This window comes from Microcaecilia unicolor, chromosome 3, assembly GCF_901765095.1.
Source record: "Microcaecilia unicolor chromosome 3, aMicUni1.1, whole genome shotgun sequence".
Taxonomy (NCBI): domain Eukaryota; kingdom Metazoa; phylum Chordata; class Amphibia; order Gymnophiona; family Siphonopidae; genus Microcaecilia; species Microcaecilia unicolor.
In genome coordinates this window covers 43,797,916-43,811,120 of record NC_044033.1, presented here as the reverse complement: position 1 = coordinate 43,811,120, position 13,205 = coordinate 43,797,916, and the positions used below count along the sequence as shown (strand labels likewise).

The window sequence follows — 13,205 nt, the reverse complement described above, 5'->3', positions numbered from 1 at the left end:
ATTGAGGGAGCTCAGAGAGGTTCTGGCTGGTCCTCTTAAAGATTTGTTTAATAAATCCTTGGAGACAGGAGAGGTTCCGTGCGATTGGAGAACGGCGGAGGTGATCCCTCTTCACAAAAGTGGTGATAGGGAAGAAGCTGGAAACTACAGGCTGGTAAGCCTCACTTCAGTTATTGGAAAAGTAATGGAAGCGATGCTAAAGGACAGGATAGTGAATTTCCTGGAAGCCAATAAGTTGCAAGATCCGAAACAACATGGTTTTACCAAAGGGAAATCGTGTCAAACGAATCTCATTGAATTCTTTGACTGGGTGACTGGAGAACTGAATCAAGGACTTGCTATGGACGTATTCTACTTAGATTTCAGCAAAGCTTTTGACACGGTTCCCCACAGGAGGCTCTTGAATAAACTGGACAGGCTGAAGATAGGACCTGAAGTGGTGAACTGGATTAGGAACTGGTTGACGGACAGAAACCAGAGGGTGGTGGTGAATGGAATTCGCTCGGAGGGGAAGGTGAGTAGTGGAGTGCCTCAGGGATCGGTGCTGGGACCGATTCTGTTCAATATATTTGTGAGTGACATTGCCGAAGGGTTAGAAGGTAAAGTTTGCCTTTTTGCAGACGATACTAAGATTTGTAACAGCGTGGACACCGGGGAGAGAGTAGAAAACATGAAAAAGGATCTGCGGAAACTAGAAGAATGGTCTAAGGTTTGGCAATTAAAATTCAATGCGAAGAAATGCAAAGTGATGCACTTATTTATTTATTGCATTTGTATCCCACATTTTCCCACCTTTTTGCGGGCTCAGTGTGGCTTACAATATGATATGAATAATGGAAATACAATTTGTTACAACTTGGTTATGGATTACATTGTGCAGAGTATGCGAGACAATCGAAGTATCGTTAAGGAATATAACAATGCGAGACAATCGAAGTATCGTTAAAGATTATAACAATGGAACACAAACATTGAAACATTGGAATGAGACAATGGGAAGCTTAAAGGGCAATATAAGACACTAAGACATATGGTATACATATTTCTGTGAGTAACGGTATGACTGATGTGAGATTACGGGGGATGAGAGTTCAAAAGTGGTGTATGATGCATTAATGAACAGCGAGTGTGGACTTTGTGTTTTGGCTTTTTCCGTAGGAGTAGAAATCCACGGGAGAAGTATGTGTTAGGCGGGGAGAGTCTGATAGTTACGGACGGGAAGAGGGATCTTGGGGTGATAGTATCTGAGGATTTGAAGGCGATGAAACAGTGTGACAAGGCGGTGGCCATAGCCAGAAGGTTGCTAGGCTGAATAGAGAGAGGTGTGACCAGCAGAAAAAAAGAGGTGTTGATGCCCCTGTATAAGTCGTTGGTGAGGCCCCACCTGGAGTATTGTGTTCAGTTCTGGAGGCCGTACCTTGCTAAGGATGTAAAAAAAATAGAAGCGGTGCAAAGAAAAGCTACGAGAATGGTATGGGATTTGCGTTACAAGACGTATGAGGAGAGACTTGCGGACCTGAACATGTATACCCTGGAGGAAAGGAGAAACAGGGGTGATATGATACAGACGTTCAAATATTTGAAAGGTATTAATCTGCAAACGAACCTTTTCCGGAGATGGGAGGGAAGTAGAACGAGAGGACATAATATGAGAGTGAAAGGGGGTAGACTCAAGAAAAATGTCAGGAAGTATTTTTTCCACAGAGAGAGTGGTAGATACTTGGAATGCCCTCCCTGCAGGAGGTGGTGGAGTTGAAAACAGTAGCGGAATTCAAGCATGCGTGGGATAAACAAAGGAATCCTGTGCAGAAGGAATGGATCCTCAGAAGCTTAGCCGAGATTGGGAGGTGGGGCTGGTGTTTGGGTGGTGGGGCTAGTTCTGGGCAAGACTTCTACGGTCTGTGTCCTGAAAATGGCAGATACAAACCAAGGTAAAGGTATACACAAGAAGTAGCACATATGAGTTTATCTTGTTGGACAGACTAGATGGACCGTGCAGGTCTTTTTCTGCCGTCATCTACCATGTTACTATGTTACTATGTAGAATGAGCTGCTAACTATTTAAATGTGCATTCTGAGTGAAGCACAGAATGCAGCCCTACCTTTTACCGGGAAATTTTTATGGGTCAGGCGGTGTCGGTGGCTTCTTGGCAGAGTAGACTGCTGTGTAACATGTTCACTAGCTAGAGCAAAACTAAAAGGTAAACCAGCCACTACCAATATTCTCTCCTATGTCTTGGAACAAAAATATGCACTGAAGTCAGCAGCCAGGAACATAAAGTGTTAAGGGAGAAAGCTGCACTGTTGCAGTAGAACTTGAGCCATGATCAATATTGAAAAAGCACTTTTGCAAAAAAAAAAAAAAAAAGCTACACAAGCAACTTGTATGGATATATGAAAGTGGTGTGTAACACACGCTGTTCTGAGCATGCACAGAGCAGCAATGCTTATTGACTGTCCTGTGCATGGGTAACATAGTGGGTGGCTGCCCTACGTATATGCTGGCACTTTCCCCTACTGAGCTCCTTTCTGTCATTATGAGCAGCTCATTTGCATGTGGTTTTCTCTGAGCATTGCTCACTAATTCCAACTTGGTAACTTATGAAGGTTCTTAGGGCAACAGGTTTTTTCCAAGGACTTTTGTGCCCTCTGCCCCTCAGTGCATTCCAAGCCTCATTCTGGAGTTTTGACTACACTCCTGTGGGAATCCCCTGGTAACTTCTATCCCTGCAGGAATTCCATGGGATTCCCACAATCCCCATTCAGCTCTCTAGGACAGTGGTTCCCAAACTTGATCCTGGAGGCACCCCAGCCAGTCATGGTTTTGGGATCTCCACAATGAATATTCATGAAGAGATTTGCATGCAGTGGAGGCAGTGCATGCAAATCTTTCATGAATATTCATTGTGGATATCCTAAAACCCTGACTGGCTGGGGTGCCTCCAGGACCAGGTTTGGGAACCACAAAATGTTTAATTTTCTAATTCTTAAAATGTTATTTTCAAACCAGACCCAATATGGTGGTACCCAGTGTAAATTTGCTGCTGGATTTTAAGGTGTATAAACTGTGAGTTGTTACTTCAAAAGGATGCTGACATTTTTTTTTTGTTACATTTGTACCCCGCGTTTTCCCACTCATGGCAGGCTCAATGTGGCTTACATGGAGCAATGGAGGGTTAAGTGACTTGCCCAGAGTCACAAGGAGCTGCCTGTGCCGGGAATCGAACTCAGTTCCTCAGTTCCCCAGGACCAAAGTCCACCACCCAAACCACTAGGCCACTTCTCCACTCTTCTCCCTTCCTGAATAGAGAGAGGTGGTAGCCGTGTCTACTTTTAAAGGTAATCAATAGAAATAAAAGAAAAACAAAGAAAGGAAAATAAGATGATACCTTTTTTATTGGGCTAACAATACATTTTTTGATTAGCTTTCAAAGGTAACCCTTCTTCATCAGATCGGAAATAAGTAAATGTTGATAAATATTTCTGATCTGATGAAGAAGGGTTACCTTTGAAAGCTAATCAAAAAAATGTATTGTTAGCCCAATAAAAAAGGTATCATCTTATTTTCCTATGTTTTTTTTAAAGTTCCTTTGATTACCCTTCCTGAATGAAAGAACATGTGCTATTCCACGGATATAGAACAAAACTGACATCAAGATACAGATTATTCAATGTAGCTGCTTTTCTATGTTAGGTGTAGAGATGAATTATTTTTCAAGCTACTGTAGGGAAAAAAAAAAAGCACTTACTGAGTCAAAGAGAACATTTTAACGCACACAACATAAAATATAGTAAAATAGTGGAATACGTAAGCATTAACGCCTGTTTCCACACAGTTAGAACAGATATTGCCATGCTCACAAAAATATAATGAAAATACATTATACATTCCAGCTCCAGCATAACCATTTTTTTTTTCAAACCATACATTTCATAGGACTCTATACCTCAACTGACACATGCTTACTATTAAGAAACTCATTCTATTACAAACAGCATGTTAAATATTGCAAGAAGCATACTCAAAAGTGTTTTGCAAATTAACCTGATGCAATTTCCTATGATTCACCATTACTCAAACCTGTAAACTGCAAAAAGCCTCCTAACAAAGACCATTCCCTCCTCCCCCATTTGCTATTGTTACAAATGACCCAGTCTGGGATAGTCCTGTTACATTTAAGGCTGTAGTACAGGAGAGAAAATGGAGTTAACCATTCTGTATGTACCAGGCAGTGTGACATTGCAACATTTGCAACTGTATTCTTTGATTAAAAAAACAAAACAAAACACCCAGACACATACACTATTTTCTGGAAACAAATCTTTCTTATCATTAGAGAATAAAAAAAAAATCAGATAAAACCTGTTTTAAAAATTGCAAACTCTCTGCTATTATCAGTCTAGAGCATCAGAACTAGGAAAACGCTGGAACTCACCTTGTAGTTGTTTGAATCTTCCCTCTAACTGATTATAATTATATGGCACCTGGGCTGTATATCCAGGGACCAGGGGTCCCGGTATAGTGGAAGTCCTTTGTAATTCCATTTACGACAAATGTTGCAATGCGCCGTACTGAAACATGCAAAACACACGAAGCCAACATAGATCCGTCCAAACCCTAGCGTCCTCAGAAATTCGGCTTCTTCTCCCCGTGAGAACACTTGGCTGAACCTTAAGTAAATACAGCTTCAGTTCAAAATCCAGCTCTGCCGGCAGATGGCAAAAGGCTCTGTAACGGATCCAAACCTTACCAGCGTGGCTGTGGGGAGGGAGGGGGGGGTGGCCTCAGCATGCAGCCTCCCTGGGCTCGTAAGTTAGCTCAAAACCCAGCCTAGCCACCTCTAAAAGTAAACAAACTGAGAAATTAAAAGAACCTTTCAAAGCAGAGAGGAATGTAAGTATGGACGTCCCCTCCTCCGCCCCCTCCTCCCCAGCCCTTCCAGGAGCAGCACACCTCTCTCCAACCTTTCTGCTGGCTTGCAATTTAACCAGTAGTAGCCACTCTGTGTATTTAGTGATGATGTCACATGATTAGCATAAGAAATTGAAGAGGAAGGAAAGGCTGTACCACAGTAAGAGAGGGGGAAAAGGAAGTGTGCACTAAAAAAAGAACTACAACCTAAACCAGCTACTAGCCCAGTGTATTCCATAAAGCTATCCTTTATTCTGGTCACTTACATCAAAAGTAGGAAGCCCAGCCCCGACAGGAACAAACTGGCAACACCCATAAATAATGCGGCTAGGATGGTACCTCCCTAAGTAAACCTGGTAGAATTACAACCCTTTGTTAGGCGCCTCATGTAACGGAAAAGTCTCAGATTACAATTACATTAAAATGCAATTACGTTTTCTTCAACTATCTTTACATTACACTTTTTTTTAAGTTGTGTACGTAAAAAACATTCTTCGTGTTCTACGATCCACGTGAGCATATCTCAGTGAACTAGACCTGCCTGTTCTTAGGTGGTGCTTGCCACAAGAACGGCTGTCCTGAATCATCCACGCCCTCATAGGCACGGGACTCGCTAATCTAGCTATGCTTAACTATGACAAGACACAAAACTATTAAGAAAAAAAGACAAAAATCACATCTGCATCTTAAGACTCCAGACAAACACCTCCTATTCAGCATCACTTCCTTTCCATCATACCAACTTTTTAACAGTAAGTACCGTTGACTTGCACGTTCTTTTTTTTTTTTAAATAAAAGAACCAACCAGCCAATCAATCTTTCAGCCAAGTTAGATTGTGTCAATATAGTTGAGATTAGAAGGGAGCAGTGTAAAATTAACAGGTGTAAAGTTATATGCCAGGATCAGACCAGCCTGGTACACAAACACTAGGGTTATCTTATGTCTGGTTTTACCCGGACATGTCCTCTCTGTGAGGACACTGCGGGGCATCCGGGCTGGTTTTGCCAGCCTGCCCATTTGTCCGGGTCTGTGGATGAACGGGAAGGCAGGCCTCAGGGGGTGTCCAATCCTCCCCTCCCTTATTATCATGCCCTTATTAGCTAGTGGCCTGTTTGTGACAGTTTCCTGCCCGGAACCGCTTCAAAATGGCTGCTAAGAGTTCCAGCAACGGCCTTGCAAAACTTCCGCAGAAGTCTTGCAAAGTCACTGCTTGAACTCTCGGCAGACATTTTGAAGCTGCACTGGGAACAAGACAATACAGCCACTACATCACCAGGGCACTACAATAAGGTACAATAGGGGAGGGAAGGAGTGTACTGAAAGGTCCTGGAGTCATGTGGGTGGAGGGAGGCTGGAAAATTGGGGAGGAGATATACATGGCGGGGGGGGAGAGAGAGCGGGAATTTGACTTTCGGGGGGGTGAGGGGGGAGTCAAAGTGACAGGGAGCAAAGCGGGGGTGTGACCGGGGGGCAGGGTGATATTGTGTATCCTCTTTTTTTCTTACAGCAAATATGGTAACCCTAACAAACCCCCCCCCCCCCCCCATTCTCATACCATGATTTAGTATACAGCATTGCTGTCTTTCTTCTTTCTCATTAAACAACCCTTCAGGGGGAGGAAGTACAGCTAATTTTATAATTAAGTGTCATTTCTTTCTTTATTGTGATTTATTAATTGCAATTACTGATAGCTGCAGTCAACCTGTTAATTTCAGATGTTTGCCATTTTATTCCATCTGATCCCCCAGGAAGTTACAAAAGCCTGCTGGCACATCCAGCCACTGTCAGAAAGATCTGCAGAGATGCCATCACTAACTTCCAGGCTGGAGATTTTGGGACAGTCCTGGATTCTGACCTCCTCATTATGGTGCATAATGGGACTTGCAGCCCTGATTTCAATGGGCAGGACCAGGCACTACAAAATCCTACAGTGCTTTGGCCTGTAAGTTCCAAACCAGGACTAGCCAGAGTCTCCAGCTTGGAACTGGATAACTTCACAGCTCTGATCTGCTGTGCAGACCTTGCACTGTAAAGGCAACAATCAAAGAGAACGCCAGGGATTTATGATCTTTTATGACCATAATTAAAAAAAATAAACCAGGGAAGTGAAACTGTTTAGCATCAACTAGGTACTTGTGGCCACTTTCAGGAGGCTGGGCTTTCAGGATGCTGGGTCTGACTCAGCATCTCTTTTCTTATGCTCCTAGAGGCAGATGCAGCAACCAAACGTAAAAAAATCAAAATCGTTAAAGTCCCTAACGATTTTTAAAAAACGAAGAATGTACCAAAAAAAAAAGTCACACATGCTCAGATCGGTATTGAAACGTACAATGTATCAAAGAATCACAATACACATCGGTAATCGGCCCCTAAATCATGCGCAGAGCAGCCAAGCGTTTTGCTGGCTGCTCTGCGCATGCTGCAAACGTAAAAACAAACAAAAAAAAAAGCCACAACACATACACGTGGCTACCCAGTCAGCAAAATCCAAAAACAAAGGATCAGGAGGGGGCAAGGGCGCTCGTCCGAGGCGTCCTGTATGGACGGCCTTCCCCCCCCCCCCCCCCGCTGCTCCCCACTTTCCGCCGCTTTCCCACCCACCACGAAAAAGCAAAATGCTAGCTGCCCCGGTCCCCCTCCCTTCCTGTTCTTGTGTTCTGCAGAGCTAACTCCGCCTCCCGTCATTCTTCCGCCCCGCCCCCGCTGCCCCCCCTGAGGTCGACTACGCCGCTCCCCCCCTCCACCGAGACCCCCCTCCCTATTAACGACCCGAGCAGCGCCTCTCAACTCTTTCTGAAGCGCTGCACGGGCAGGAAGATCTGTTGTGTTGGTTGTAGAGTCTCCATGACGTCTCTTCTTCCCTGGCCTAGGCCCCGCCTCCTTCTGACGTAAATAACCTACGTCAGGAGGCGGGGCCTAGGCCAGGGAAGAAGAGACGTCATGGAGACTCTACAACCAACACAACAGATCTTCCTGCCCGTGCAGCGCTTCAGAAAGAGGTGAGAGGTGCTGCTCGGGTCGTTAATAGGGAGGGGGGTCTCGGTGGAGGGGGGAGCGGCGTAGTCGACCTCAGGGGGGGCAGCGGGGCCGGGGCACGGGGCAGAAGAATGACGGGAGGCGGAGTTAGCTCTGCAGAACACAAGAACAGGAAGGGAGGGGGACCGGGGCTGCTAGAATTTTGCTTTTTCGGGGGGGGGGGGGCGGCAGAAAGTGGGGAGCAGCAGGTGCGGCAAGGCCGTCCATACAGGACGCCTCGGACGAGCGCCCTTGCCCCCTCCCGACCCTTTTAAAATTTTTTTTATTTGATGTGTTTTCTGACGTCCTTTGGACCAATCACAGCGCTTTTAGCTCTGCTAATGCGCTGGGATTGGCTCAAAGTTTGTTTATTTTTTCACTTAATGATTTTTCCTGGCACAGAGCTGTCCTAACGAGAGATCCAGACTTCTCGTTAGATTTCCTGCCTTTTTCCTGCGTAAAGGCAATCGGAAAAGGTTTGTGCATCTCGTTTCAATGGGGTTTTTACACTAATTGCTCATCTCCATTCCGTTTTCGTTAGCTGCTAGCTTCCTCGGTAAAAGCCCTTTGATGCATGCAACGGATCAAATTTTCCTCGTTGGAGGGTCATTAAAGGCTCATTTAGCTTTAGTGCATCTGCCTCCTAGTGTTCTAATTAGAGCCACTTGTGAGTATAGGCCCTCAGGCATTTAATACTTAAATCTAAAAAAATTAAATCTCCCCCCCCTCTCTCTCTCTCTCTCTCTCTCTCTCTCTCTCTCTCTCTCTCCATTATTGGGATTTATTAACTGACTTTATGAAGAGATTCACCCAAGGAGGTGCACAGTAGGTACAGTTCAACATAAAACTTAAAATTTTATTAACAGCACAATAGTAAAATAACCAAGAATAAACAAATACAATAAATTAGGAAAATTTGAAAACAGTAAATTGAAACCTAATAGAACTACTACCTACACACAAAACAGGCGAGATTTCCAGCTACCCCCCTCGCCGCTGCTCCCTTCCCCCTCTGTGCCGGGCCCCCTGCACTGACCTGACAGCGCCTCTCACCTCCGTGCGAAAGCGCTGCAGGTGAGAGGCGCTGTCAGGTCAGTGCAGGGGGACGGGAGCAGGGATGGGGGGGGAGGGTGGAGGTTGGTGCGCGCGATGTTCGTTTCCAGGCTCCAGCAGCAGCGTCCGACAGTCCGACTCCGTTTCCCTCTCTGTTCCGCCCTCTGACATCATCACATCTTGACGCGAGGACGGGACAGAGAGGGAAGTCTCTACTGCGCATTTGCAGGTGACTCGGTCACTTGCCATTTATATGTTTGATATATATATATATATATATATATATATTTTTTTTTAAGTATCCTTATTAAATGCCCGAGGGCCTATACTCACAAATGGCTTTAATTAGCACATTAAATATGTTTGTAATTAGAACTACTTGTGGGTACAGGCCCTCGGGTATTTAATAAGAATGCATAAATCTAAAAACGTGTGCGTGTGTACACACACGTACAGAGAGAGTGAGACTCACAAGGGTTCCAATTAGACCATTACAAACATATACATAGTTTTGAATGGTACAGGTAGGTATCATTATCAGGGACAGTGCAACAGTATTAAATGCTCTAGGCAAACCTTCAACATTGTCTTCCCCCTCTTCTCATTAACTGTCCTCCCTATCCTCTCTCTCCCTTAAGATTTTGCTATTAAACAATTATAATCCTTTCTTGAATAATCTTGCACAAAGCAAACATACTTCATTCTGTATGTATTTACATAATTAGGAGAATTTCCCAAAGCCATTTATCCAAGTAAATGGGCTGTTTGAAAAATTGCACACCACCCTGCAGATGAAAAGTGCGTGCATGCTGATGGTTCTTTGCATTCGTGTGGCTATGAGGACCTATTGTATTATCTTGAATGCAGCTGCTCTTTGCAACTGCCTAATTCATCTAGTGGTTAAATTGGCCCTGATTACTTCTGGGAGAAACACTTATGAACCAATATGATGATATCATGGTGACTAGTTCTGTGAAACCTACGTAACTTAATCAAGACTGTTTCTAGATTAAAGAAATTTTTGTTTTCCCTTTGAAACCCCCCACCTACTAGAAAAATGCAAGGTCTTCAATAGCAGCATACATCCTTTCACACTCCAGACTGGCTGCCCTGCAGTTTCCTTTTAGTGTGACTGGTATTTACACAAGAGGGCATAGAAGCAATGTTTTGTTTGTTTGTGGTGGGCAAAATTCCTTGGCATGCAAGTCAGTTTTTCTCCTCCTACCTCATAATAGGCTAAAAGATTACCTCACATTTAAAAATGGCATGTCCTAACATTATAACGGTATAATTCTCTCTTACTTTTAAACCATGTGAACTTAGCAAAATTAAAATGTCAGTAGCAATTGTGAACAGTGAAGCAAATTTGTCTTTATGAATGCCTACTTCTGTTTACATATTTTTCTATCTATTTGCACACAACCAGTCTGCTCTCTCTCTATCTCACAGACACAAACTAAAAAGCAATGGCAAAAGTTCAAATATAAGGTCCCCAATGCAATAATTTCAGAAAGCACCCCTAAAGCAGGGAGCCCACCTCAAAATCCAAGAGCAATTGCAAAGGGGCCCCCTTCTACCTTGAGCCCATCTGCACCGCAGGAGCTATTTGGATGGAATTTATGTCGCTGTTATTGAGCTATGAGCTAACAGCCAGCAGAAGTGGTCAGGCAGAGTTCTGCAGAATTTACTTACATCTGTGGAGTTCCTCAGTAACAATACTACCCACCACAGCTTAAGAAAACTCCACTGCCGATTTCAATGCAAACTGTGTCAATTTTAAGAAGAAGAAAAAAAACTTAAATCCAAGTTTTGCAAGAAACCAGACTTCTTCAGGAACTTAATTTTGCAAAGAGTGTATACTGTTGAGGAATCTCCTTAGTGTGAAGTTTGGGGAGCTCTGCTTTCTTAAATAAGAACGTATAGTACAGTAAGGGTCCCCTTTTATGAAGCAGCAGTAAGCCCAATGCGGGCTTACCACAGCAGTCCGGCAGTAGTTCCCTCCCCCAGCGTACACCATTTCCGGCACTGGAAAAATATTTCAATTTTTGTAGTTCCGGTGTGTACCCGGCAGTAATCGGGCAGTGTTGTGTGCTGCTGGTTACCGCCGGGTTAGTGCGGGAGCCCTTACTGCCACCTCGGCGTGTGTCAAAAACATGCGCCGCCAGCGCAGAGAAACTTCTTTTGGTCAAGTGTGCTCTCTGCATTTGCTCTTTTTTTTTTTTTTTTAATGCACAGTACCTAATAAGAGTCTTCACACCTTTATTCATTTTTCACACTATGCTGTCTAAAAAATACAATTCAAAATGCTTTAAAGTAGGAGTTTGTTTCACTGACCTACACAACTGGCTCTGCACTTTCAATGTGAAAGAACAATCATACAAATATCCAAAGAAACGTTGATTGCATACATCTTCACATCCCTTGACTCAATACTTGGTGAAAGACCCTTTCTGCAGCAATAACAGCCATGAGCCATTTAGGGCTAAGTGTCTACCAATTTTACACAGTGGGATGATGCAGTTTTGCCCATTCTTCTTTGCAGAATAGCCCAAGCTCTTGTAAGTTGCCTGGAGATTGTCAGTGAAATGTAGACTTCATGTCTTGCATGAATTGTCTATTGGATTCAAGACTGGTGAACGGATCAACACTTGCTGAGCCACTCCAATGATGCTTTTGCTTAATGCACAGGATTACTGCCATGCTGAAAGCTGAATCTTCTCTCCAATCCTAGGTCCATGGAAAACTGGAACAGGTTTTACTACAGGATCTGCTTGCACTTAGTACCACCCAGCTTTCCCTCAGTCTTTACAAGTTTCTTCATCCTCACGATATAGATCTGCCAACAGTGTCCCTGATGTGCTGTGTTATGCCACATTGGTCATTTAGCATTTTGACCAAAATGTTCTACTTTGGTCTCATAAGCAGGCCGGCCACATGCATGCAACAGCCCCTAAATGTTGTTTTGCAAATATTGTGCAGCATATCATATGGCTTATCTTCAGCAGTGGCTTCCTCTTTGTACTCTATCCTGCAATTGTTTAACAGTCAACATTTTTCCCAGTCTCAGCCAGAGACCTCTGAAGTTCTTTGAAAGTAGCCTGGAGTCTCACAGTGACCTCCCTCAGTAATTTTCCTCTAAGTCTTTGGAGATGTGGCTACATCAAGCCAATGTCTTAACTGCTTCCACTTCATAATGATGGACCTGATGGTGACCCACGGATATTCGAACACACTGAAAATTTTCTTATAGCCTTCCCCCCATTATTACCTTTAAGCAACTTTATCCAAGTGTTCTTTCAGTAGCTCCATGTTTGGCACGTTTAAATCTTTGCTCTAACTTTACTTCATTTGATTTTTAATCCAGGAGTGTTTAAAATCAATTGTACTGTGACTGACTAAAAGTAGGTTCTATTTAACTTATGAACGTTTAGGCAATTTTTGGAAACAGAGCTAATTTGAGTTTCCTATAGCAAAGGATATGAATGAAGACTTAGGCAATCAAGACATCTTGGTTTCTTGTTCTTAATATTTCTATAACTTTTCTTTTATATTGAAAGTGTAGAGTATGTCATATGTCTGCAAGACTCCAACCTGAATGCATTTTGATCTGTGTTATTCATTCAGCAGAATGTGAAAAATGTACCAGGGAGTGAAGATTTTTGCAAAGAAATAAGTTCAGCCTGCATTATATAAAAGTATTCCTGCTGCTAATTTAAAGATAAATCGTGTTATATGTTTTCTTTGTTTTTGTTTTTTTTTTTAAGAATATTTGTGCTGGCATCTTACAAAGTATTTGCTTACCTGTTACTTGCCTGTTTTGGAGTTTTGTTCCCTTCTCCATTTACTTTTGGCTTAACAGATTTGATTTTGTATTACTTATTTAGAGCAGAGATGTTCTAGAAGCACACACAAGGATTCAACATCTTTAAACCAGCAGCAGAAATACTTTCATACAATATGTGTTGGACATTACAGTGCTTTGAACAGGTCTTCATACCCTGGGGTTTTAATTTTTTTTTTTTTAGAAAAAAAACTAAAGTTGTGTACCTATTTGGCATCCTTCCCATTTCTCTTGTCCTCATTCCTGTACTGGAGCAGCTTAAGTGTAGTTCCTTTCTGGAGCATGGACTAGTAGTAACAACTTCAGGAAGGAAACAGAGGTTGGAAATTAAAAGCTAAATTTTGTTTCCTTCTTTTTCTTACCTACCAACTGAATAATCTATA

The 13,205-nt window shown here is 43.1% G+C and overlaps 1 protein-coding gene across 2 annotated transcripts in view; it reads right to left on the bottom strand.

The window, feature by feature from the left end:
• SPTBN1 (spectrin beta, non-erythrocytic 1) overlaps positions 1–13,205 on the bottom strand; it is a 547,674-nt gene that overhangs the window by 275,313 nt on the left and 259,156 nt on the right. The window contains exon 1 of one of the 2 annotated variants that reach the window (XM_030195848.1): positions 4,437–4,904. The exons of the other annotated variant lie outside the window; for it this stretch is intronic. Coding sequence (XP_030051708.1) covers positions 4,437–4,545 — 109 coding nt within the window. The 5' untranslated portion in view covers positions 4,546–4,904. Of the gene's footprint in view, positions 1–4,436; positions 4,905–13,205 lie in introns of those variants that run through there. 2 annotated transcript variants of the gene reach the window in all.